Source organism: Acanthochromis polyacanthus, chromosome 13 (genome assembly GCF_021347895.1).
Source record: "Acanthochromis polyacanthus isolate Apoly-LR-REF ecotype Palm Island chromosome 13, KAUST_Apoly_ChrSc, whole genome shotgun sequence".
Lineage (NCBI taxonomy): Eukaryota > Metazoa > Chordata > Actinopteri > Pomacentridae > Acanthochromis > Acanthochromis polyacanthus.
Window position 1 is genome coordinate 40,656,768 of NC_067125.1, and position 25,820 is coordinate 40,682,587.

Sequence of the window (25,820 nt, forward strand, 5' to 3'; positions counted from 1 at the left end):
AGCAGTAAAGTTATTGTGAAACAAGATTATTTAAAGTCGGTTGGCTTCTTAATTGTTTAATCCTACTTTATGTCTGCAATAAAACAGGCATAAATATTCCCATATTCAATCCCAAGTTACTTTGATGGCTCCCCTGCCTCCAGGCCCTTACATTAATGTAGTCACAAGTTCAGGGTGAAGGTAGTTAAGTGAATTTCATACCTGTTCTAGGATGCTCTGCAGTCTCTCAGGCTCCAGGTCGATGACGTATTTTCTTTCCTGCCGTCGATCCAGGTCCTCTAAGAGTCTGCGATATGATGCTTCATTGAAACTCTCCACACAGATTGCGCTCACCTGTTTATTGCAGACACACATGTACCCACAGGTAATGTGCATATGAACACAAAAACAAACAGCATGTGGGAATAAGGTCATACATGCAAGCCACAAGCGAGTTAACAATGGTGTTCGAAGAATTAATGACCAAAAAAACTAAACAGATCATGTGTATGCACTGTGTGTGTCTGTGTGTGTATGGGGTTGTGCACCCTGCATTTGTATGCAGCCTAAGATCATGAGTGTACTTGAGTGTGTGTTTTTGGCAGGTTTCCAAGGATGTGTGTGTTTGTGTGTGTCCTGACCTGCCATCCGTTCTGCCCTGCTCTCTCCATAATTGCCTGCAGTATTGCATAACCTAAACAACAGAGAGTAAGGGAAGGAAAAAAGAGAAAAAGAGAATTAATGCTGTACTAGGTAGAGACTGTCACTGGGAAATGGAATAATTATACTTTGTAATTTTTGCAGGTAAAAAGTCCCAGCAGTATTTGCAAAAGCTTTTATTTTGTCGTAGTTACCACAATGCGTTTGCACAAAATGCTGAAATCAGCAAAGTGTGTCCAGGTGTGAAGCACTTTGCAGCAGATTCATCAGCTCATCTCATTTACAGAAGCAATACCCCAATGTCATGTCTTCAAAAGTGAGGGCAAAATGCTTAACACTTCAACAGGCCTTGCTTCAATGTCACTTTATGAACCAAACCACAGAGTTTATCAGGATGGAGAGCTAAGTGGCAAAACAGTAAACAGTCACTTTCAAAGGGAATGATATTATTAATAGTGACATTTCATTTCATTGAAATTCCTTTTCAGTTGAGAACCTTGATTCAACTGAAACTCAACTGAGACCACAGCGCCACCGAACAGTTTTATAGCCTGGAACCAAAACGAGAAAATGAAGTTCTGTTTGGACATAATGATTAAGTACAGTTTGTAATAGGGTGAGAATGTCGCTCAGTTTGATATCAGATGACTTACAAAGTTAATATGATTAAGCAGCAGTTGCCAACATCAGTGACAATGAACTGCAGTATATTAAGCTGAACAGCTGTCTTGATGGGTCAAAATAGGATGAAAACAATCACAATAATGAGAGTTATTCCCATATAACAGTAATTATCTCTATCAAACTTCCAAATATGTTATTAACGCTGTGCTGAGCTCAAGCTGGGTAAAAATAAAATCTTACAATTTACTCAAAGTCACATGCACACAATGATAAGCACATGACTCTTGAAACACAGTGGTATGAAGAAACATACATGTAGCACTAATAGGGCAGCAATGATTGTCCAAATAATAGGTAAGTTGTCAACTATTAAATCAACCATCAATGTCTGTGATAAGTCATTAATCAGTTTGATTAAATTCTCTCATTCCAGCTTCATAAAAGTGAATATTTCTATTTTTTCTTTCCTCTATGAAAGTAAACTGATTATCTTGTAGATTGTAGACAAAACAAAACATTTTTGGACATCAATGAGTTTAGAAAACATTTAACAACATTTATTGGCATTTTATAGACCAAACAACCAATTGATGATTGAAGGAGATAATCAACAGATTCATCAACAAATACAATTATCATTACTAGCAGCTCTTCACACAAAATGCCACACATACTGTACTTCAGATACCTTTCCAGCCTCTCAAGTAATCATAAATGTCCTATATTATGTATGTGCCTACTGAATCTGTGAGTTGTTTATGTACTGCACTGTCTGTACAATAATTTATGCATGCACACAGATGCATCCATCCCCCCTGTATGGATTTAGCTATGTGTATGCATTTTTGTTTGTATACATTTGTGCAGGTATATGGACATACCTCAACTTGTTTGTGTGTGTGTCTGAGTGTGTGTCAGCATGCTGTCTGTGGAGCAGAGCAGAGCAGGGAGCATAAAACAGATCACAGCGTTACTGCCCATTTTCCAGCACATTACCGGCAGCAGGGTCTGATGGGAGCCTATAATGAAGGGCCCTGCCTTGGCCAAGTCACGGGTGAGTACAGCCCAAACTCTACGCATTCATCCTTCGCTTCATTTCTCCCTCCTTTCCCCCTCTTTGCCTTAAGCCCCCTACCCCCCTTGCACTATAAGCTACTGTATATCCCCAGAGAGTTGTGATCCTGTCTGTCCCCTCACTCCTCCTTTCTGCCCTTTCTGTAATCTCCCCCTCCCCTCCCAGCCAACCTCCACTGCAGCCATCTACTTCCACTTTCACCTCTTCTCCCGTGTCATTGTTTGTCTCCTCTGCCTCCTCTTAACTCCTACCTACTGTCTGTCTTTTTGGATGCTCCACCAGCTCGACTCACCTCACCTGTCCTCCCTGCTGCCCCTTCTCCTTCGTCTTTCTCCCCCCTGGGTACTAACACAGACAACCTGGGCCACAGGAAGGCTGGCGGAGGCACAGACAGAACCAGCGACACACAACTGCATCTGCACATGTAGACTCACACACTGTGCAGCTCACTGACTCCGCAACACACCACTATACCATGGTCTGGGGATTTTGCATCATGTTTGACCTGTGTTTCACTCCCTGTGGCAGGGAATTAGTCTTTGTGTGTGTGTGTGTGTGTGTGTGAGTGTGCGTGCGTGCGTGCGTGCGTGCGTGCGTGTGTGTGTGCACGCACGCTTGTGTGTGGGCACAGATATATGTGTGTGAGAGGAATAATGTGCCAAGCATTCCCATGACAGTGTTTTGGGGCTGAGGGCGTCAGCTGTGCCTGCTTCACTAACTTACGTGCACTGCATGATGGCATGCTTAAATTAAAGGCAGGTGAACGCTCCAAGAGCTCCGACCAAAGCCCAGTTTCAAGTTGAAAAATACCAAATGAATCCCTTGTTTCTGCAGCTGCATCCTTTATCAGACTTGCTCAGTGCCAGGAACACAACCTCTGTAGTTCCATAAGAAAATAAGGCTAAGGTTAGGAATTCCCAAGGCCAAACAGACTTCCAGATAGATGACTAAAAGTTGATATTTTAAAACCGCTTCATTCTAAACAGAATCCAAGTTAAGCTAATTCTACATGCATAAAGTGTTTTGAACCAAACTAATTTGGAAATATATTTTAATCCTCCACAACTAAGTTTTGAATTCAGGGGCCAAGAGATATAAGATGGCAGATCTACCCAGTCAGCTCTCGTTATCACAGCAGCAATTATAATTCTCTGGTAGTGCCATAAAATCACAGAATCACTCCAGTCACACTCATTTGGGTTTTCCGATACAACAAACATATTTGACTGTTTTGCTGAGTTACAGCCCCGTTTTGCACACTTTCCCTAAAAACCCTTCTCTTTAAAACCTTTCTCTTTAAAAAAAAACCAACAAGGAAGGGAAATGAAGTAGGAAACAGATGAGAGGCTGTCTTGGGCATCACAAAGCTACTGTAGCATTTTAATGGAAACAGGCAGAAAAAGACATACACAAAAAGACATACTTTAAGTCACACTCATCATGTGTTTCTTTCTCGCAGTTCCTCAGCAACGTCATAAATAACACTGAGCAAGTTGCTGGTTGAGGTTTACATTTCTTTTATCCATGCACAACTCACAATGCTTGTCTAAGGCTGGAGTCTATCCCAGCTGGTGAAGAGAAGGGACAGCCTGGACAGGTCACCAGTCTGTCACAGGGCTACACATACAGACAAACAGTCACACTCACATTCACACCTACGGACAGTTTAGAGTCACCAGTTAACCTCAGCATGTTTTTGGACTGTGGGAGGAAGCCAGAGGAAACCAAACTCCATGCAGAAAGATCACAGACTGAGACCAGGACATGAACTAGGAGATCCCCTAGCTGCAAGGCAACAGTGAGAACCACTGATCCACTGTGCAGCCCTGGTTTACACTTTTAAATACAGAAGACTCATTCAACACCACACAAAGCCAAACATAAAATGAAAAATGCATAGTTATTGCATTAAGATATTTGTTGCCTTGCATTTACCTCTGTCTGTGTCGTAGAGGAAGACGAATTTGTTCCAGTCGTAGTGGTCCAACAGTGACAGCAGAGCCCCTCTGATGGACGGTCGGAGCTGCAGCGTAAACTGGCCCTCTCCTTCGGTGGGGAAGCTGGGTGTCACGAGGCTGATGTGCAGGGCCCCACAGAACGACGTCAGCGTGTTCACTGAACGTTTGTCGTAAAGGCCGAAGATGGCGAAGACCCCCCTCGAGTACTGAGAACAGACTGATGTGAAGTGGAAAGAGAGGAGGCAGGGAGGGGGATGTGATGTTGGGGATAGATGGAATAAAAGAGGACAAATGGGTGAAAATCAGGGAAACACAAATATAGAGCAAACTCAGTGATATTGGTTTTTAAAGCTTTGCATTGATTTTTTGCAAATGAAGAAAAAGAACAAGAGGGGGAAAGGAGAAGAACACATGGCCCTTAATTAAATTCACACTGTGGGATCTGTTTAGAGATGTCAACCGTTTTAATGAGCGACAACTTCAGCTTGTGTCAGCTACTATACAGGACTTTCTCACTCCTAATTAAAGCCACAAACTGCAGTTTTTTGGTGAGTGTGGCTGGTTTTGCGAAAATGCCTAATGAAACAGAACTGCTCTTGAAAATGCATCAATCAGATTTACACAAGACTTTCTCTAAAAAAAAAGCTTTTATGTTATCCCGAATATCACACAGATTCATGGCACCAGAAGCAAAACCCTCCCTTTTCTCCACACATACATATACATGTGGTTCGAAATTGCAAGCACCAACATTTGCAGGAACATGGGTTGAAATCAAACTGCCCTGCAAGCCCTTGGCAAGCAATTTTCTAAATTTCTGACTAGCACAAAATCATTCCCACTAGCCAAAAACTGGCTTTGCTGCTTAGACAGTTGTTAAGGAAATGACAGTCAAATAACCCAACCTGCTTAGAGCTTAACATCCCTAAGATCCATCCGTGCACACACACATACATGCAGATACAAAACCCTTGACCAAGCCGTGAGCTCACTTAAAACGTGAAGTCATTTTCCATTACAACATCGCAATTCAGTCTCAAAACACCCTGAAGCTCTCAACCATGACAGAGAGGAGAGTGAAAAGCTCTGACGTCCGCTGCTATCTCCCTTCTACAAAATTTTAGCCGGTGTTTTGGTTTGTCGGTCATCTGTGCGATTCAACCAAGACTGTGTTTGAGTAGAAAAGCAGAAAAAGACTGAGGAGACCTGCATATTCTGACAAACACAAGAAATAAGAGCATGAAGTCTTAAACACTAAAAATGTGTTACTATTTTTCTTTCTGTACTATTTAAGGTTTCATTTTGTCAGCCCCCTTTCTCTGTCATCCTCTTACTTCCTCCCTCCTTTCCCTCTTCAGCCCTATTCATCCTTTCACTCAGATTCTTTCAGGCAGGCATGTTTTGAACTTCAGCTCTATCCTGCCTCATAATTCACTCTCCACCCTGTAATACGTCACACTGGAGTAAACAGTACGACAGGAAGACTGCAGGCTTTGCTTTTGGCAACAGTCGGACATTACTCTGAAACCTTTTCCCTCTTTCTCCCTCCTTTTGATCTCCTCGTGCATCACATCATTTCATCCTCATTCCTTTTTCTTCTGTTTCCAGGGCAGACACTCCATCCATCCTCTCTCTTTCAGCTTTCCACCATCCACTTTCCTTCATATTTTCTCCCTCTCTTCATCTATGACTGCCTCCTCTTTCGGTTCCTCCCTCTCTCCCTCCTCTTGGGACTCAGAGTAATTCCATTATCAGCTATAAGCCTCAGTGGGGGTAAACACTGAGGGAGACGCAGCTCTGACGGCTCGGCTTGTGGCAATTAAACAAAGCCGAGGCCCCTGCACCCAGGAGGCGATAAAGCGGGGATTTAGTCTCCGATTATGACAGGAGCTAAATGTCTTCAATTCAGAGAACTAGCATACTAGCCGTACTTAGCATGCGTCATTCAGTAGGAGCTGAGTCATGGTGTCCTTAAAGTCAGTGTTCTTACTGTCTTCCAGGATGATGTTTTACAACATTTCCAGAGGTTATTTGATATTTCCCAGCACATATCTACATGAGAGATGCTTGCAGAGATGAGACTGTATGTGACGTATATGACCTGTATATGACAGGCGTTATGTATTTTCCTGAGACACAGGGAGAGCGAAGTACCTGGAATGCACAAAGATAGGAATGCTAAATCACTGAAGCTGGCGTTTCATTTAAGTCCTCAGAAGATAAACTCTGAAATGGAAACAACAGCTAGATATCAAGGAATCAAACAAACGACAAGCAGGGACAGATTCAGATTGAAACACACAGAGATGAGAATACGTGTTCATCCATGATGGCAGCTGACTGATGACAAATGGCTTTTGGTTGAGATGAATTAAGTCTTAGACACTGTCTAAGGACAAAAGAGAATCAACATACAATTGAATGTCTCTGACAACAGTGTTTGGTTTTTTAAAAACTTGCCTGAAACTTCTGGCCTAGATGCAGTTTGTGACGTCACTGTCTGCAGATTTTATTCTCTCCCCACCTCCATCAACACTTAAAGAAATATTGATAGCCTTAATCCCCAACCATTCTATTTTTAAACAATACCAAGACATCTGCAACACAAAGGCCCAGAGCACACAACGAAAACTCTTTATTTTCCATTCATCTACTCCCTCTTTCTCTGTCTTTCACCTCCTCCCTCCCTTCACGTCCTATGATTCCATCTATGCTTTCTGATCTTTGTCTTGTCTCTTTTTTTCTCCCATGTTTCCCTTTCTGATGTATGTCTCCATGGGCTTGTTTCTCTGCAACCCCCTCCAACAACACCACCCCGCCGCAAGGCTGGAATGTGCCAGACAGTGGCGTCATTGTAATAAAATGTGTGCTAAGCTTGCTTCATAAAGCTTTAATGAGAGGAGGGGACCAGTGGCACGGTGCATCATCACCACAGTAAAAGCAACGGACACAATAGGACTCCTGGGACTTCTCCTCCCTCTGCCTCTTGTCATCTCCCCTTTGCTTCTTTTCTCAGCATCTCCATGTGTTTGATTTTTTATGTACATTCTGCATTTTTTTCAGGTTCCTAATTGCTCCCTCTGTCCGTCAAACCTCTCCCTTCCTCTGTGCATACCTCTCCATAAATCTGACATCCCTCCTTTGTCTGCATTAGTCCAGCCTCTGCATCCCTGCATCGTCCTCTGCAGTTATCCAGGCCTTCCTCTGATTAATTTTATTTGTGACTCCATGCATTCAGAAAGCCCTCTCAATCATGTGTGTATATTCTCCACATCACTTTATTTCTTGTTTTCACATTCAGATTTGTCAACTTTGCATAATAGGGAGGAAAATATGTCACTGAAATGGTATATTTTACAGACTAATATTTTAGCTCTCTTCTTCTCTGGTATTGTTCTCCATATGTTTGCTCTTTCTCACATTCCTCTCAACCAACCCTCCTTCTTTATACTTCGTTTGTTTTTCACATGACACCAGGAATAGATACTCACCGATAAACCTGCTACTGATCTCATTGTCACTGCACAACAACCCCCCCATCTTCCAACACACATACAACCTTCAGACTTTCTGTCCTGATGCTGCAGTTGCATCTCAACCATTAGTCTGAATAACAACCCTCCAGCTGCAGAGGCATTCTCCAGACAGACACAGAAAGACTGCAAAATACCATGAGCTCTCATTACCTGCAGAAAAAGGCCAAGATAAAGGAAGCACCTTGGTAAATGAGAAATACCAGCTAGTTTAAAAACCATAAGGCGTATTTTTCCTGGCAGTGTGCAGGGCTACCTACAGTGCAGCACAGTGATACTTAGAGGGGGGGAACAAAGGTAAATGCTAATAATAATCTTTTATGAGCAATATAATTAGAGAGAAACCTACTGGCCAATGCCTTACACTGACATTTCACATTTAACCCATTTACCGGATTAACCTCAAGAGAACACAACTCCTGTGCAGAACGTATTCTGTTTAAGTTCTTATATTAGAGAAAGAGTAGATGATGCTGCAGCAAGCAGTGAAATGTGTACTGGAGCCACTTTCCAGACTGACTTATCCTGACTAGTGCGGTGTGAGATAAGAAAATGCGTATGACCACATAGCATTCTGAAAATGAGACACAAAATGTAAAAAAAAAAAAAAAGAAGAGCTGTTTTACAAATGTAAAACAGGATATGACAGGATTGAGCTAACAAGTTTGAATTTGTTTGTTCTTGGATTACAAAGGACCATGGATTGGGTAGTTTGTAGTTCGACACAAGCTGTATCCTGCTTGCAGATTTACATTCTGCAGGGTGGCCAAGGCATTATTCGCCCTACTTGGTTTCTGATTGGCTTACTCTTTCATCCATCCATTATCTACACACCGCTTAATCCTCACGAGGGTCACGAATGGAGTCTATCCCAGCTGACTCAGGACAAAGGCAGGGGACACTCTGGACACTTTAGAGACAAACAACCAAGCATGCTCAAATTCACATCTACAGACAATCTAGTTAACCTCAGCATGTCCTTGGACCGTGGGAGGAAGCTGGAGTACCCGGAGAGAACCCATGTTGCGCAGGGAGACCATGGAAATTCCATGTAGAAAGATCCCAGGTGCCCTAACTGGGGCGCGAACCAGTTAGGGTAACTGGGATCGCTGCAAGGCCACGGTGCTACCCACCACATCACTGTGCAGCCCCTTACTCTTTCATTCTTACCGAAATGTTGGCCAATTCCTCAGTAATTTTAATAAGTTTCCCAGCTACCCTGCACACACCCAATAGAGTTCAAGTATTCATATACATAAGAAATCTATATGTTAACATACAGTGTTATTATGTGGTCTCAATTGTTTTATTTTGGAGGCCACTGCCACATCCGGTCTGTTCGCACTAGATAGTGCTGTTTGTATTACTCTGCCAGTGTGTGTCCATGTTGTGCGCCAGACGCAATAAAGAAGGTTCCAGTCATGCAAGTCCGATGTTGTTCTTTCCTCCGTGATAAGGTGTAAAGGTCCAGCTCTGCTCATGGGGAAACACACAAGGCTACTGCGCATCACTCTGACAACAGGTTATGGGCCCAGCGTCCCCGGAGACAGAACTGAAGAGGTTTGAAGCCGCTGAGAAGAGCAACGAACTGCGAACTCGGCGAAGAGTTAGCTTAGTATTTAGCTTGAGTGCTAGCTATCACGTGCGCTGCTAAAATGGAGCGGTCAAGTAGCAGATGGTCTCGCCTGATTTTTAACGGAGATGATAAAGGATACAAACTGTGGGAGACTAAATTTTTGGCGCATCTACGTTTGCAAGGGCTCAAAGACACTATTTTGTACGAGCCAGAGGAAGGTGATTTAACTGATGACGAGAAGAATGAAGAGGCATATGCTGAGTTGATACAGTTTTTGGATGATAAAAGTTTGAGTTTGGTCATGAGAGAAGCACCTGACAATGGGAGAAAAGCTTTGGAGATTCTGCGGACATATTATTCAGGTAAAGGAAAGCCACACATAATTAACCTTTACACTGAACTGACCAATTTGCAAAAAGGAAGCAAAGAAAGTGTTCCGGACTATGTGATAAGAGCAGAGGCTATAATAACAGCGCTAAGAAACGCGGAGGAAACAATGAGTGATGATTTGCTCATTGCCATGGTCCTGAAGGGCCTACCGGAGTCATTCAAACCCTTTGCTGTGCATGTAACACAAAGTGACGAGAAAATAACTTTTGCAGACTTTAAAACACGACTGAGGTCATTTGAATATACAAAGAAGATGTGCACTCGGACAAGTGAGGACAATATGATGAAAATTAAAGCTAAGCCATAATATGCTTCCACAACCACCTCTGAAAAAGATAGAAGCATGATGGACATTGTGTGCTTCAAGTGCGGAGTTAAAGGGCACAAAGCGAGGACATGTCAGAAAAAGCAATGGTGCAGTTTTTGCAAAAATGCTACACATAGAGATGCAAACTGCAGACGGAGACCACGCCAAGACAACGTGAGGCAAGTTGCAGAAGGAGAGGGCAACGATAAGACTTACGCTTTCCTGACCAAGCACAGAGACGGGGACATCCAGCCAGGACACGGAGTGAAGATGAAAGGCCTAATGGTGGACGCTGGGGCTACTTCCCACATCATCACGGATGAGTCCAAGTTCAAGAGCTTTGATGAGACCTTCAGAGCGGAGACCCACTGCATGGAGTTAGCCGATGGTACCAAGTGTCAAGGTGTGGCAAAAGGACGAGGAGATGCAGAGGTGCTCCTGATTGACAATAAGGGACAATACCATGAGGCAACACTGAGGAGTGCGTTGTTTGTCCCATCTTACCCACAAGATATCTTTTCTGTGAAGGCGGCCACAGCGAGTGGAGCAACTGTAGTCTTCAAGGAAAGCAAGGACATTCTCAGAATGACTGACGGTACTGTGTTCCCCATTAATGTGCATAACAAACTTTATTACCTCTCTACAGTAAATGATGATGGTAATGATGATCAATGTAATGGGTGTTTTGATTTGCAAACATGGCACGAAATACCAGGCCATTGTAATCACGAGGATGTGCAAAAGTTGACAAAAGTAGTTAATGGTATGACCATCAAAGGTAAAATTGAAAAACCTGTGCCACCATGTGATGTGTGTATTCAAAGAAAGTTTGTGCAGTCAAGAAACAGAGAACCTGATGCACATGGCAAAGAGGCGTTAAGTTTGGTACATACAGATCTTGCAGGGCCAATAGATCCCATGTCTATAGATGGCCATAGATTTGCTTTGTCATTCAATGATGATTTTTCCGGTGCAGTTTTTGTGTATTTCCTCAAAAACAAGAGTGATACCACATGTGCCACAGAGAAATTCTTAGCTGACGCTGCGCCCTATGGGAAGATTAAGTGTATAAGATCTGACAATGGTACAGAGTTCATGTCAAAAGAGTTCAAGGCACTTCTGAACAAAAATGGCATTAGACACGAGACATCAACACCGTATTCACCGCACCAGAACGGAACTGCAGAGAGAAATTGGAGGACATTGTTTGACATGGTTAGGTGCATGCTAATAGAAAGCAACCAGCCCAAATCACTGTGGAGTTATGCTGTACAGACAGCAGCTGTAATCAGAAACCGGTGTTTTAATAATCGCACAAAGCAAACACCTTACTTTATGTTGACCGGAAAGAAACCAGACATTTCCAAAATGCGAAAATTTGGTTCTGTATGCTACGCTTATAAGCATAGATATCCAACCCGAGTCAGAAAGAAGCCAAGTTACTTAGAGGAGTATGTAACTGAAAACAGTGACGACCAGGTACTTACCAACATTGACTATTGTTACAGGCTGGTGTGTGGAATACCACAGACTTTTAAAGAAGCAGTGACTTCACCTGACTCAGACAGCTGGAACAAAGCCATGGACGATGAAATACAATCGCTAAAAGAGAACAAGACATTTATCTTAACGAAGTTACCCCAGGGCAAGAGTGCAGTAGGGGGTAAGTGGGTGTACGCCATTAAAAGAAATGAAGATGGTACAGATAAGTACAAAGCACGTTACGTTGCTAAGGGCTATAGTCAAAAGTATGGAGTAGATTACGAAGAAACATTCTGTCCTACAGCAAATATGACTAGTGTGAGAGTGTTAATGCAAAAAGCAGCTCAAGAGAGTTTGCTTTTACACCAGATGGACGTTAAAACTGCCTACCTTCATGCACCAATAGATTGTGAGCTCTATGTAGAGCAGCCAGAAGGGTATGAGGTAATGTCACATTCAAATGAAAAGTTGGTGTGTAAACTTGAAAAGTCCCTTTATGGGCTCAAACAAGCAGGTCGTAATTGTAATCAAATGTTACACTCATTCTTGATTGATAACGACTTCATTCAAAATGGTACTGACCATTGTGTATATGCAAGAGAAACCCCAAAGGACAAAGTCATTATTCTGATATGGGTTGATGATCTAATCATAGCTGCAAGTGATGAGAAGGCAATGAAAACTGTCAAAACAATGGTTACAGCTAAGTTTAAGATGAAAGATCTAGGCAAACTTAGATATTTTCTGGGTATTGATTTTGAACAGTCCAATGAATGTGTAAAAATGTCTCAACGGAAATATGTTGAGAAGTTATTGGTGAGGTTTAACATGGAGGATTGTAAACCACGAAAAACACCATGTGAACAAAAACTCAACTATTCTGTGGATGCAAATGTACTGAGTGATGTTCAAAAGTACAGAGAAGCAGTAGGAAGCCTGATTTACCTCACTATCATGTACAAGGCCTGATGCTTTGTGGTTAGCAGGCTTTTACAAATCTACAGAGGAGCAATGGGCTACTGCCAAACATGTACTGAGATATCTAAAAGGAACTATGGACAAGGAACTAATTTACCGGAAATGTGACAATGAACAAATGGAAATACAAGCATATAGTGATGCTGACTGGGCGGCAGATGCCACTGACAGACGAAGCACAACTGGTTATTGTGTATGTCTAAATGAAAATGGACCAGTCGTATCATGGAAGACTAAAAAGCAGCCAACTGTAGCGTTGTCTACATGTGAGGCCGAATACATGGCGCTTGCTGCAACGATTCAGGAATGTTTGTATTTGACACAACTATTGGACGGTATTGACTCTTGTGAATATGCACCACCCAAGGTTTGGGAAGGCAACCAGGGCGCCATAGCATTGGCAAGAAATCCAGTGAGCAGGCAAAGGTGCAAGCACATTGATATAAAGTATCACTTTATAAGGTCAAATGTCAATGAAGGAAAAGTGATGTTACAATACTGTCCTACAGAACAAATGTTAGCTGATGTTATGACCAAGCCAACATCACAAGGTAAACTGTTGAAGTTTTCAAAGCTATTGTTTGGATGTTAAATGCAGTGTGTATCCCAAGAGTGTATATTTTATGTTTATTTGGGCATTAAGGCCAACAATGTGAGAGCAAGTGGGGGTGTTAACATACAGTGTTATTATGTGCTCTCAATTCTTTTATTTTGGAGCCCACTGCCACATCCGGTCTGTTCGCACTCGATAGTGCTGTTTGTATTACTCCGCCAGTGTGTGTCCATGTTGTGCGCCAGATGCAATAAAGAAGGTTCCAGACATGCGAGTCCGACGTTGTTCTTTCCTCCGTGATAAGGTGTAAAGGTCCAGCTCTGCTCATGGGGAAACACACAAGGCTACTGCGCATCACTCTGACAACACTATATCACAACTTTCAGCACATTACCTTCAAGCGTTTTGTAAACAGTTATGATGTCCGTATAAAGATTTCAAATTCATGGTTACAGCACCGTCTACCAACAAGTGACAGCAGCAGAATGAAGCAACATATAGCTGTTCAAAGTCTCAGCTACCTTTGAAGTGAATTACAATACTTTAAAATAAAGCATTCCACAGCCAGCTCTTATACCATCTCTTGTAACATTTTATGCATCAGTATCTTTCCTTGAAGTTGGTCGAACCACTTTTTTTTTTGAATGGGGCTTCTGATTCCCAAATGTCTTTGCATGCCCTTGACTTTCTGGGTAACATTAGTTTCTTGCACATTCAGTGAAGAAGAATGGGGAGCTCTCTGTGCCTTAGTGATTTCAATGACATAGCTCTCGCTAGGTGGATGGCCCTTGCAAGCTGGGAAAAACTGCCCATTTTTCTCAAGAGTTGGATGGCACTTCTCAGCTCAAGCTCAAATTTGAAATTCAGAGGCAAGGCATGGTAAACACTACTTGTAATGTATTTTACAATATAAAATAATGACTGAACACAGTATGAACATAATTTTAAAAAAGGCCCTGAATCGCCCTTTATAAATGGGTCTACATAAAACAATTTTAAGATCTATATCAGTGATGTTCCCCTAGAAGTATCCTTTGTGCTTTTCCTGCATTCCAGTGTTTTAAAATTACTAATAGCCTGAGTGGAGCCTGACAGAATGTTTTTGACTTTAAACTGAGGCTGTTCGATGGAAAACACACTGATGCAAAAGTTCCTTTTGTGAGACAATGAAGCACTGCTTTTGTAGAGGCAATGCTAGGTCCGTTACAGAGGAGTACTATAAAGAGAAGACAGAAGACAAAGTTTGGAGATCAATAGAATCTGGCAGCAAGCACAGTCACTGTATGGATTTCATATTTGTTCCTCTATACTACAACATAGATTATGGCACAATGGACCAACTTCCTGGGAAAAAAGGAGAAAAAACAGCACCTCAGAGGTTAGAGAAAGGATTTTGTAAAATGTGATGTTTTAAAAATATCAATACTGGGTGCAATAAAATCCTGTAGAGGTTGAACAATGATACAAATTACATTAATGCATTTTTTTTTAAAGAGTGAAGAATCCATTTGCATAAAGGTATTGCATTTCAGTATTATTTTTCTTTAGTCAAACAGTTTAGCACATGTTCTTCCATTAGATAACCACAGACATATTTTAACCAAAACAGCATTTTGTCCTTCATCCTAAGAAGCAATGTTATGTCAAACTAAAAGCCCAAAGAAAGATCAATATTCCAGAAGTGAGCATGCTCGCTATTTGAGTGCATTCAGAGCTTTTCAGGGAGTGACTAGCTATTCAGCAGAGGGCACTAAAACAGAGGGATATGCAGAATAGTTTAAACAATATAATGGAAAATGGAAAAAGAGTTATGAGTAATTAAATAGTTTTGTAGCTTCCTTCCCAGAGACCTAATTATAACATTTTAGGAGAGCTGCATACAGAGCTAGATTTGATTAAGCAAAATGCATTATAATATAATGCATGTGGTGTCAGTTGCTGAGGCTTTATAAGTGACACCAAGCCTCAAGTGTGCTCATCAGCAGCATGATAAAGACACGATAAAAGATAAAGCCTGACAATCAATGGTCTGGCAAGGGCATCCAGCCACCTTATGGATTTCGTATCAGATCCTCTCCACGAGAACATACTTTACAAGATAACTGAGCCACAATAGCTTCATAAACATGGCGGTGATTACTGAGAGTTATGGAGTACGATGTGCTGCTGTCTGTGTGCGTCTGGTTCACTGTGCTTCTGAATGAGGCCATTCATCCCTCCGTCTGCCTCCTTCTCCTGTCTATCTCTGTCTATCTTCCCCCTTTTCTTCCCCCTTTTACAAAACTGCCTCAAGCAGAGAGGAAAAGGAGGCTTCAGTTGTTCTCAGCAAGGGGAAAGAAAGAAGAAGTGCAGCGAGAAGAAAAGCAAGAGAGGAAGCGAGTAGTTCCAAAAGCCACAAGGGGCTCTGACAGTAACAAGAGAGCGTAAAGTCTGCCAAGCTGCAGACAGAAGGAGGAAGGTAGGCTAAGATACATACAAACAGGCATAAAGAGCAGATGAGGAGATGCTGCCCTTCAGGCCAGCGAAGAATAGGAAAAAGCTGGAAATTAGTCCTTAAACGCACTTACAGCTATTTCAGTGTGTTGGGAGCTGGGTTGTCAATGGCTGTCACACATAGACACACACTGGGGTTCAGACTAACCCATGAGCAGAGCTGCCTCAAAGGGCATTCAGATTATGTCTTTTTTTGGCATCCATGTCTGAATGCAGGGCTGGATATGAGGTCAGAGGTGTTGGACAGCAGGAGAAAAGGCTCCCGGGTAAAACTGCCACACTCCACTGTTGTTTCTTTGTTCTCTTTGATTACATCTCTCCACTTCTCAGCACCTGTTCTTCCTCCCTCCACCTCCTCCCCCAACTCCTCCTCCAGGGCCTGTCCCTCAGGCCTCATGAATAAAGCTTCTAAGAATAAGAGCCCTGATTGGGGAAAATGAGGATGGGTACCCAGGAGAGGGGCAGCCACCTGTGTGGCCTTTAGTGTTGCCTCAGATAGTGATTATACTAATAGTTGCTGACAGGGCTTCTTCCCTTCTGCTGTCAAATGCGAAAAAGAAAATACTTAAAATCAGGACATCATGGTAATTAGCTACTCCACTCTGTTCTCACTTGAAGGTATTTTTAAAAAGATTATCAGTCTAATGAGTTGTATTGAGAATATCAATAACAATCAAAAAGCGAAACAAACAAGGAAGAGTTTGTAAGGGTTTGTATGATCCACTGTTTAACCAAGATTTAAATATTTAGAATAAAAATGAGATTAGGCTAGCTGTTATCCTCAATAAATGTCTGACACACCTTTTGTTTTTCTTTAGCATAATATTACTCAACAGCTTATTTGCTCCTTTGTCACATTGGTTTTCCTACTACTCCACCTGTGTTTAAACAAAATCTACAGAGATGTACGATGATATTTGGCTCTGCTGTAATAATGGGTTTATTATTTACTTTCAAATCTTATTTTTCTACAGTTAATCACAATGACTTGGGTTTTTTGTCCAACCCAGACACTATATTTAGCCTACATGCAAATCTGAGGAAATTTCAACGGAAATATACCCAGATTATACTTTTTTCAAAGTATCTGACAATTTGCACGATTGATTAGAAACATATCTGCAAATTCTTTGACTGAATCATTCATTTGTTTGCCCACAGTATCTTCTTTATTAACAAAATTTCCATTTGTAGCAACAACAGCCTCAATAGACCGTGTGTAGGAGCTCGCAGATCCCTTCTAAGAGCAAGGAAAGAAAAGGTTGATAGTGTTTTGAAGCATTTGAACAAATATGTTATTTAATAATTATTTTTAAAAACTAAAACCATGAGCTCTCTTTATCCATAACAAATGTGCTTCAGTTGAACATCACGCATGCTGGAAGATGGAAACCCCAGCTTGGTGTCACTGTCACAGTTCACCCCGACTGCCAGTAACAATGCACAACAAAATCTGGCAGTAACTCTATATTTTCTGGCTAACCATATCTGAGAAAGCAGATTTTTGAAAATGATCTTGATGTTCTTGCGCAGCCATGACTGGACACCAAAAACCGCAACATGGTTATGAGGTGGACGCACAGAGGAGATGCTGTTTCCACATCCAGTAATGATCCAATCAGACCTTCTCAGACAAATCTAGAAATGTTGATCAATATGGTTATGAAAAAAATCAAGCATGTCTCTTTGTTTTTGATACAATGGCATCTGATGATCAATTCATTTGGTTGTGAAATGGTAGCGATCAGACTACAGCTTCTGCAACATGTACAAACCAAGGAATACTGGAAAGCCATTTTTTTAAAAGCATCAAAAACATGTTTATGTGTTCATGTACACTTATATACTGTATTTTACTGTATCATCATGTGTTGCATGGCAAGCATTGTTGTACGAACCTCTCGCCTGTCATACTGTCCTCCCAACACAATGTTGTGGTGTGTGTTTCTTCTACACACTGGCTGCTAGAGTTACAGTACAACCCCTGCACATACCCTAATAGCTCCCTTTTGCTACATTTTAAATTTTCATTTCACAAAAGGATGATATACAAACACTCTGGTAAATAAGCTCAAACTTACTAAAGTGTCCAGAAAGGAAATCCAGCGGAGTTTGTAGACACTGGAAATTTTTTCAATTGAAAACTAGTGTGGTAAATCTTTAATAGACATTGAAACGACTGTCAGCGGATGTAAAAATGTTTGAAGTGTGAATGTCTTTCAGGTGCTCCACTGTCTTCTCACAGTCAACTGTAATGATGCAGGTCAGATGAACTGAAGACTCCAAACTGCCCTTAGATGTAAATATGAATGTACTATTTTTGCTTGTTCCAATCTGATACAAGGTTTCTCAAATATACAGCATGTCGTATGAACAGAAAAACGCAGTAATATTCAAGAGATGGGTGTCGTATCTATTGTCCTTTATTCTCTGTTTTTATGAAGAGTGAGGAAAATAACTATAAATCATGCAAAATTCGGGCATAAAAACACCATTTAAGTGGTAATAATATTTTAAAAGCACTCTTCTTTAAAAATACCAAATGGGCAACAGGACTGTGAAATTGACATTTCATAAATATCCAATTTTGGATTCCACTCTGTAATTTTAAATACCCCGTTGTGATGTGGTGTGAAGCCCCACACATCAGGGACATAATGAGCTTCAAAAGCAACTTCCTAACATTAAGTGTGTGGCATTTCTCTGCGTTAGTCAACAGCAAAAATGGAGAATGATAAGAAAATGGGGAGCAAGGGAATTACATGCAGAAGCGATTGAACATTGATGTGCTTTGTAACTGGTCCCATCTCAGTCCAATGAGCCATGGATATGACCGATCAGCACTTCCGTGTCCTTTTCTGTAAAGTCATGAGGAAATGAACAAATTTTGGTGACATCTCATTAGTGTCTCAAGTTCATATCTCTTAGCTCAGCACATTACTTGGAACATCAGGCTCATCCGGCAAAGATGTTGTTGCTCTCCCATCAGAACGACAAAGAAGCATTACCCAGAAAACTGCTGAAGTCAAGTATTCCAGACATTTCCTGGAATTGGAACCTAACATAACAGGCCAAGTATGATGCCTCCGCCCAGTATCTACTGTATTTAAGCACATACACTTGACGATTCCAGATAATTAAACAGAAGCAGTGAATCAGACACACTGCTGGCACTGTTTATTGAATTGGCGTGTCTATCAGACTATTAAAAATAACAACCTTTATAGAAATTTTAAAGACATTGTTAGAAATATTCAGCTTTGTCTGTGACAGTCAGAAAATGAAAGGCAAATGATCATTTTGTTCAACAACAATCACAATAAGTATTTCAGATTTCCAAATGTCATTATGGAATAAGGCAGTGCTTGTTTTCATGGCAACACTGTAAAGAAAAAATGTCCCCAGCATCTGTTTTCACTGAGGCATGTTATCAGTCTTGTAATACTGAACCTGGCAAAGAAAAGCTCACGGCAAAACTGAGGCCCAAAGCGTATCTGCTCACAGCATGATACATCAGTAAAACATGCATGCACACATGGATACACACACACAGAGACACGTACATTGGAAGAGAATATGCAATATTGACAATGAGCTGCAAAAACTTTGCCTCACCAATGAGGTCTGCAACCACAGATAAAAGATAGAGGGGGAGGGAAGAGATAAGAGAGGGAGGAAGAAGGGAACTACATGTCACCTGTCATAGTGCTGTGTTGTGTACCCTGAGGATGTAGTGCTTTAAACAGGCATAATCTATGTGTGCATATGTGTGTGTGTGTGTGTGTGTGTGTTTGTGTGTGTGTATGAGTAAGAGTGAGAGATAAAGAGGGGGAAAGAAAGAGAGAGAGAGAGATGTGACAGAGAGCCTTTTTACTCCAGTCATCTTTAAGCACTACTAACAGTAGCTAAAGCCCTGCGGGCCTGTCCAGTATGAACACAATCATTCATCACACACACACACACACACACACGCAAACGGGCAAACGGACACACACACACACACTCACATAGAGACACACATGGCTGATATCAAAACCATTCATCACAGCAGACAGAGAAAAGGAGGGGGAGAAGAAGGGAAGAAAGTGAGGAGGGGAGGAGAAATTCACTCACTATGCTAGACTCATAGTGGATGTAAGTATTACGCTTTCATCTCCCTCTGAGGGAGTGATCACACAGGGATATCTGAAAAAAAAACATTGCTTTCCAGCACTTGACATGCACTTCACTCTCGTGATGTGCTTTTTCAAAATCTTCCTTGCAGATTTGTTGCAGTGCATGGACCTTCAAATATTCTCAGCTTGTTAATTTCACACTCCGGTTCGGCGGCTCCAGGTGCATAAAGTCATTTTGCTGGGCATGGTTTACTCATAGATGTTTTTGAAGAGGATGCTTCTGTTGTTATCCACCTCTGTGTGTCTGCCAAACCATGATAAGTGTTCTGTACAGTGACTGCACAGGGAGTTAACTAGGTCAAAGATACATGCTCACATTAGGTGTAGCAGGATGGCTGGCAATATAAAACTATCACTGCAGTAACTATATGAGTTAACTAATATCAGTAAGTTATTTTCTTAATATTCATCTTGTATCACAATATGATTATAAAAAGTTCACAGTTCTTTAATCTAAGATGTGTCCGGTGTATTGGCCAATCTGTGTTTATGAACAGAAGAACATATTTTATGAAGAGGAGGAAACTCTTTCAACCAACCACGTCTCCAGTGGGTAAATGCAAATCATCAGCATGAAATCATTTGTCTGAACCTTTCAAACCATTAAAAATCACTGTTAAGTTACGAATAAAATGATGTGACAACACTGTGGTTAAGGTTTAAAGAGGTTTAGACACAAAAACAACTTAGTTTGATTTCATGAAAGATCATGGTTTTGATTAAAATAAATACAGAACAGGAAGCGAACGGCATTCTCTTGTGTTAAAGAAGCACACTTCATAGAGCTGACTGTCCACTGCAATCTACCCTTATGGACTTTGGTGCTTTGTATTAATGTGGTCTGACTTCTTCCTTAGTTCCCCTTGGAAAATAGTTGTAATTTTCACAGCTGCTATTGACTGTTATGTCATTTCTTTCTTTTTTTTTTTGGCCATTTGCTTAAACCACTGATACTGTCATTTGGGTGGACAAAATCTTGAAAAAGAGGCTGCAAGCAGCTTAGCCCTTTACTTATTTTTGTAATTTAACCCCTTGAACCTTAAGCTCTGGTCACATTTCTACTTACTGTGGACTCATTTTCACTGCAATATAAAGTCCTGCACCTCGACTGTGACAGGCTTCACATTTCCAGAAGTGGAATAGAATGACAGAATAATACCATGAGTCATAATCACCCATGACTCATGGCATTATGATACTTATGAATCATTTAAAAATGGAAAGAAACAAAAGGTTAAACGTCTGATTATTTATTTAACAAAAAAATTAAACTGTACTTGTATAACATTTTCCTGCTGTTAGCAACACAGGAAAAAAAAGAATGAAGACTTTACGTACTATACATAGTATTTTATTACTTATATACTTACTTGTCTCCTCTCTGCTCTGTGTTAACACAACCTGTATTTCAGCCCAATTCAGCTGAAACGTTCCTGAATTCTTTGTCATTGATTGTTTTCTGTAGTTGAGTTACTAATACTTTCTGGGATGTGAAGAGGAGTACAGAAGCTTTAATTTTTATTTTCCACAAAATCCGATTAGAGCAAGCATATTTACTTTTAATGAGACAGGCAGAATACAGTTATTCTGATGAAATGTGACTATTTTTGGCACATATTTGGTGAGGTTCTGTGTTGGAACGGCACATCACTGATGATACTTCAAAAACCACCGCAAAGTTGAAATTCTGACAATTGTTTCTGTTCTTACAGTTTGCAACCACGACAAAATTACGCAATTTCCTTGAATTTTATATGTAACTTTCTTTTCAAATGCGCTGGCAGGTTTTGGGGTTCAGAGGGTTAAACCTGGAAAGCATGAGTGAGGATTTGGATTAACGTCCAGTGTCAAAGGTAGCGCTGCATCTGGTTTGCTGTCCAGAGACAAACAATGGCTCAGCTTTACCCTCTTTAACACACATCACGTCAAAGAAGTAACTCAGGGACAGTGAAAGTTAGTTTCCAGAACCGACTGGAAAAAGAGGAACACACACAAAGAACAATAAGAAAACACTGACCGCTGACTGATGCATAATGAGCCACGCAATGCGACAGATTGAGAAGCTGTCAGGGATAACCATCTCTTATAGTTTCACTACAGCTGCCTGCTGCTTATGTAAAAATGCAAAATGTTTCTCTGCCTCTATTTCATTTTTTATTTCTGACCTTGTCTCTTCTTCTCTGATGATAAAATTTATGGGTATACCGTGAATAGAAATAAGAGAGAGACAGACACCTTAAACGTGAATAGTGGACTATAGAGATGAGACAAATTCAAGCTAGAAATTGCAAATGGGCACAACTGTGTGTATTTATGTGTATGTGTGTGTTTGCTGTCCATCTATCCTCTCCTGTCCTCATGACTACAAGGACTGGAGGAATATTACTTGATGGAATGTCCTAAAAAGTAATAAAAATATGTCCTGGTAACCGTGAATGTGTGTGTCGGGCGCACACAGCAGCACGTGCACAGGTGTTTGTGTGTTCGTGCCCTTCCAGCTGAGCAGGTTCACAGTGATTGAGTGTGCTCACTAGATAAACAGTGCAGCAATGTAACAGAGGAAATGACATCCCACCACCCATTTCTCCTGCTGTCTCACTCCTCACCTCACCATCCCTCATCCCTCCTTCAGTCCATCCATCTCCCTCTCCTGCTGCTCTCCTCTCTCTTCTCCGTCATCACTCTCCATCCTCTCATCTCCAGCTACTTTTATTCTGCCATTTAATTAAATTCAATTTGGCTCCTCAGTTAAATTCAAATCAATTCAATTTGAGGTGAAGTCGAGTCAAGTGAAGTCAATTTCATCTGTCTCATCTCACCACAATATAGTACAAGTGTAGGTGGCTGCGGATTTTCAGTAGTGCCACTGTGCCTTGATTGCAGGACTGGTTTGATGCTCTTTATGTTTGCATGTCACTGAAATCTGGATTCCTATTTACGCCCAGCCATTATACAGCAGCTCTGGTGGATGAATGAGAGGAAAAATGTAGAACAGCGCCATGTTTCCCATCACGCCATGTATAGTGTGTTGTAAAGTGGCATTTATATGACTCAAATCTAAAGATAATCAAATATCTGTTCCATAAAAAAGGAACTGACTCAAAGTGCAAACCTTCTATAGTCATTAGTATCACACAATTAATATACTAAACAATTGTAAGTCATCTAAATGGGCTAAAAGGTCCAATGTCTGACATGATCGTGACCATCATGTGAATTTTACATCCCAGCCTGGAAAGACAGGAGTCTCCATGGACTATGATGTTTGCAGATGACATTGTAGATGCTGAGGTTCTCTTTGGGAGTGACCAGGATGGATAGGATCAGGAATGAGTACATCAGAGGGACAGCACATGTTAGAGGCTTTGGAGATAAAGTCAGAGAGGCCAGACTGAGATGGTTCAGACATGTCCAGAGGAGAGAGAGTGAATATATTGGTAGAAGGATGCTGAGTTTCCCACTGCCAGGCAGGAGGCCTAGAGGAAGACCAAAGAGGAGGTTTATGGATGTGGTTAAAGAGGACATGAAGGTAGTTGGTGTGAGAGAAGAAGATGCAGCAGACAGGGTTAGATGGAGGCAATTGATTCGCTGTGGCGACCCCTGAAGGGAAAAGCCGAAAGGAAAAGAAGAAGAAGAAGAAGAGCCTGGAAAGACAGCATACAATCAGACAAAACACAAGCTGAGAAATTTTCCTTTAAATTGTTTCATTCCTCGGGCTGCGCAGTGGAGTAGTGGTTAGCACTTTCACCTTGCAGCAGGAAGATCCCCGGTTCAAATCCCGGCCTGGGCCTGGGATCTTTCTGCATGAAGTTTGCATGTTCTCCCTGTGCATGCGTGGGTTTTCTCCGGGTACTCCGGCTTCCTCCCACAGTCCAAAAACATGCTGAGGTTAATTGGTTACTCTAAATTGTCCGTGGGTGTGAATGTGAGTGTGATTGTGTGTCTGTATATGCAGCCCTGTGACAGACTGGTGACCTGTCCAGGGTGTCCCCTGCCTTCACCCGAGTCAGCTGGGATAGACTCCAGCACCCCCCATGACCCTAGTGAGGATAAAGTGGTGTATAGAGAATGGATGGATGTTTCATTCCTAACAGATACTAAATGAAATACATACTGCATAAGAAGTCATTTTGGACTGATGCATTATATTCTGGATGCATATGTCAAAAAATGGAAATGATATAAATAGTGTTCTATGTTTTAGAAGATCTATTTAGCAGATGTTTGAAGTTTGCTCTGAGGCTCAGTGGAAAATTCCTGCATGTACACAACCTTCCTCACTGGTATTTTTACCTCCTCGTTTGAAAATAAAAAATAAAAAGCTCGCTTCTTAAAGTGCTAAGAGCTGAACATATTTTTACTCAATGTGCCAGGGTGATTAAAGTTAAAAACCAATTTTACCCAAAGAGCTTTGTGCTTGGAGTGGTCTCATATCGTCTCATAGCAACAGTCAAAACCATGACTAGCACTTTCCCCAAGCATGTGCTAAGTGCTGCTGCAAGCTAAAAAAAGAGGTGTTTGGTGGACACAAGTCTTAAGTGCCTCATATCTCTCTAAGAATGAGCAAAGACAGCTATTTAATTAGGAGCACCTAATCTTGTTTGTTTGTATTTATTCCAATTCAGTGATATGCTGTCGGCTCCTGCAGAAGTTGGAGCTTTGTACCTCAGCTGATCCTGCAGCCTCTGACCTGGTGATAGAGATAAACAAACCATCCTGCACAGTGATCAGTGAACCATCACTGACTTTCTGTGAAATTGGATCAGGTCACCATGACCAGCAAGGAGGAAGCTTTCTGACTCGGACTTACAAGACAACAAAACAGGCTTTTGTAAATGTCAGTTTAACGGCACAGTGTTTCAGTCAAGTCTGATCTGACTATTTATATCGTGAAAAATTATATAAAGCGTGAAATGGAAATTGGATATTAACTGCTGCAAGAGCAAGAATTCTTACCTTATTCAATGGTCAAAAAAAACAATAAAAAAACAAATATGTACTTTTACAGCCACAACAAGCTTTCAATATGCGCCAATCATTTACGTCAATAAAGCCGCTGACATGTGAAGTGCATAACATTAACTATGTCATTGCAATAACACGCTAAAAAGTGGACTTTGTTAAGCAGCAAGTGAAAAGGGAGGAAAGTTGATGCTTTTAAAGTTGGAGAAATGTTTAAAATGTGAGCGGCTTTGACACAGGCATGAGTCAGAGCATCAAAAGAGCAGTTACTGCGTTGTGTTCCTGGTAAACGGTGGTTATTACCTCACAAAAGCGGTCCAAGAAAGGACAACTGGTGAACCAGCGACAGAGCCATGGGCATCCAGGGCTCACTGATGTGGGTTGAGAGTGAAAGCTGGCCTGCAAAAAAGCTACTGTACCATACACTGTTAAGCTCCTAAATGCTCGCTGTGACAGGTGTCTGAACATACAGTATACTGCAGTTCGCAGTGTATCGGGCACCTGTGCTGACCTCTGTCCACCTCTGAAAGTGCCTACAATAGGTGCTTAAGCATCAGAACCATGGAGCAATTGTCTGGGGAAACATGTTTTCTTTGAAATAATGTGGATTGCACAGTGTGTGTATGACATTTGCCCCAGGGAGGGGGAAGAAGGACGCACGATGGGAAGAAGACACGGTTATAAAGCCTCACCTCACACCTTCCAGGACCTAAAGAATCAGCTGATAATGTCTCAATGCCTGATAACACAGGAAACGTCTGAGGTTGCGTGGAGTTCATGTCTGGACAGGTCAGAGAAGTTTCAACAGCACAAAGGGGGCTGATCAGTGCATAGCACAATCAGAGACATAGACTGACAATTATTTGCAAAATTTGTGTACTTTCAATGTGAGGTACTACCTGCCATATTGTATGACTCACTGCTATAAAAATAAATAGATTAAAAACAACAACTCCTACACAGATTTAAAGATGTAATGAGCAATAAGATATACCAGTAACTATAAGGACACAGATTAAAAGTAGGTTGAACAGTTTTCACAGGAAAACCACTGTGACATATCATTGTGAAAACA

General features: G+C 41.3%; 1 protein-coding gene across 6 annotated transcripts in view; it reads right to left on the reverse strand.

The window, feature by feature from the left end:
- Positions 1–25,820, reverse strand: part of gria4a (glutamate receptor, ionotropic, AMPA 4a) — a 125,146-nt gene that overhangs the window by 73,828 nt on the left and 25,498 nt on the right. For all 6 annotated transcript variants that reach the window (XR_007945735.1, XM_022195917.2, XM_022195916.2 and 3 more), the window contains exons 3-5: positions 4,274–4,513; positions 621–673; positions 202–333 (exon numbers count right to left, since the gene is read on the reverse strand). Coding sequence is in view for 5 of the 6 variants with exons in the window: in XM_022195917.2 (XP_022051609.1) it covers positions 202–333; positions 621–673; positions 4,274–4,513 (425 nt within the window). In the remaining variant the exon portion in view is untranslated. The remainder of the gene's footprint in view (positions 1–201; positions 334–620; positions 674–4,273; positions 4,514–25,820) is intronic.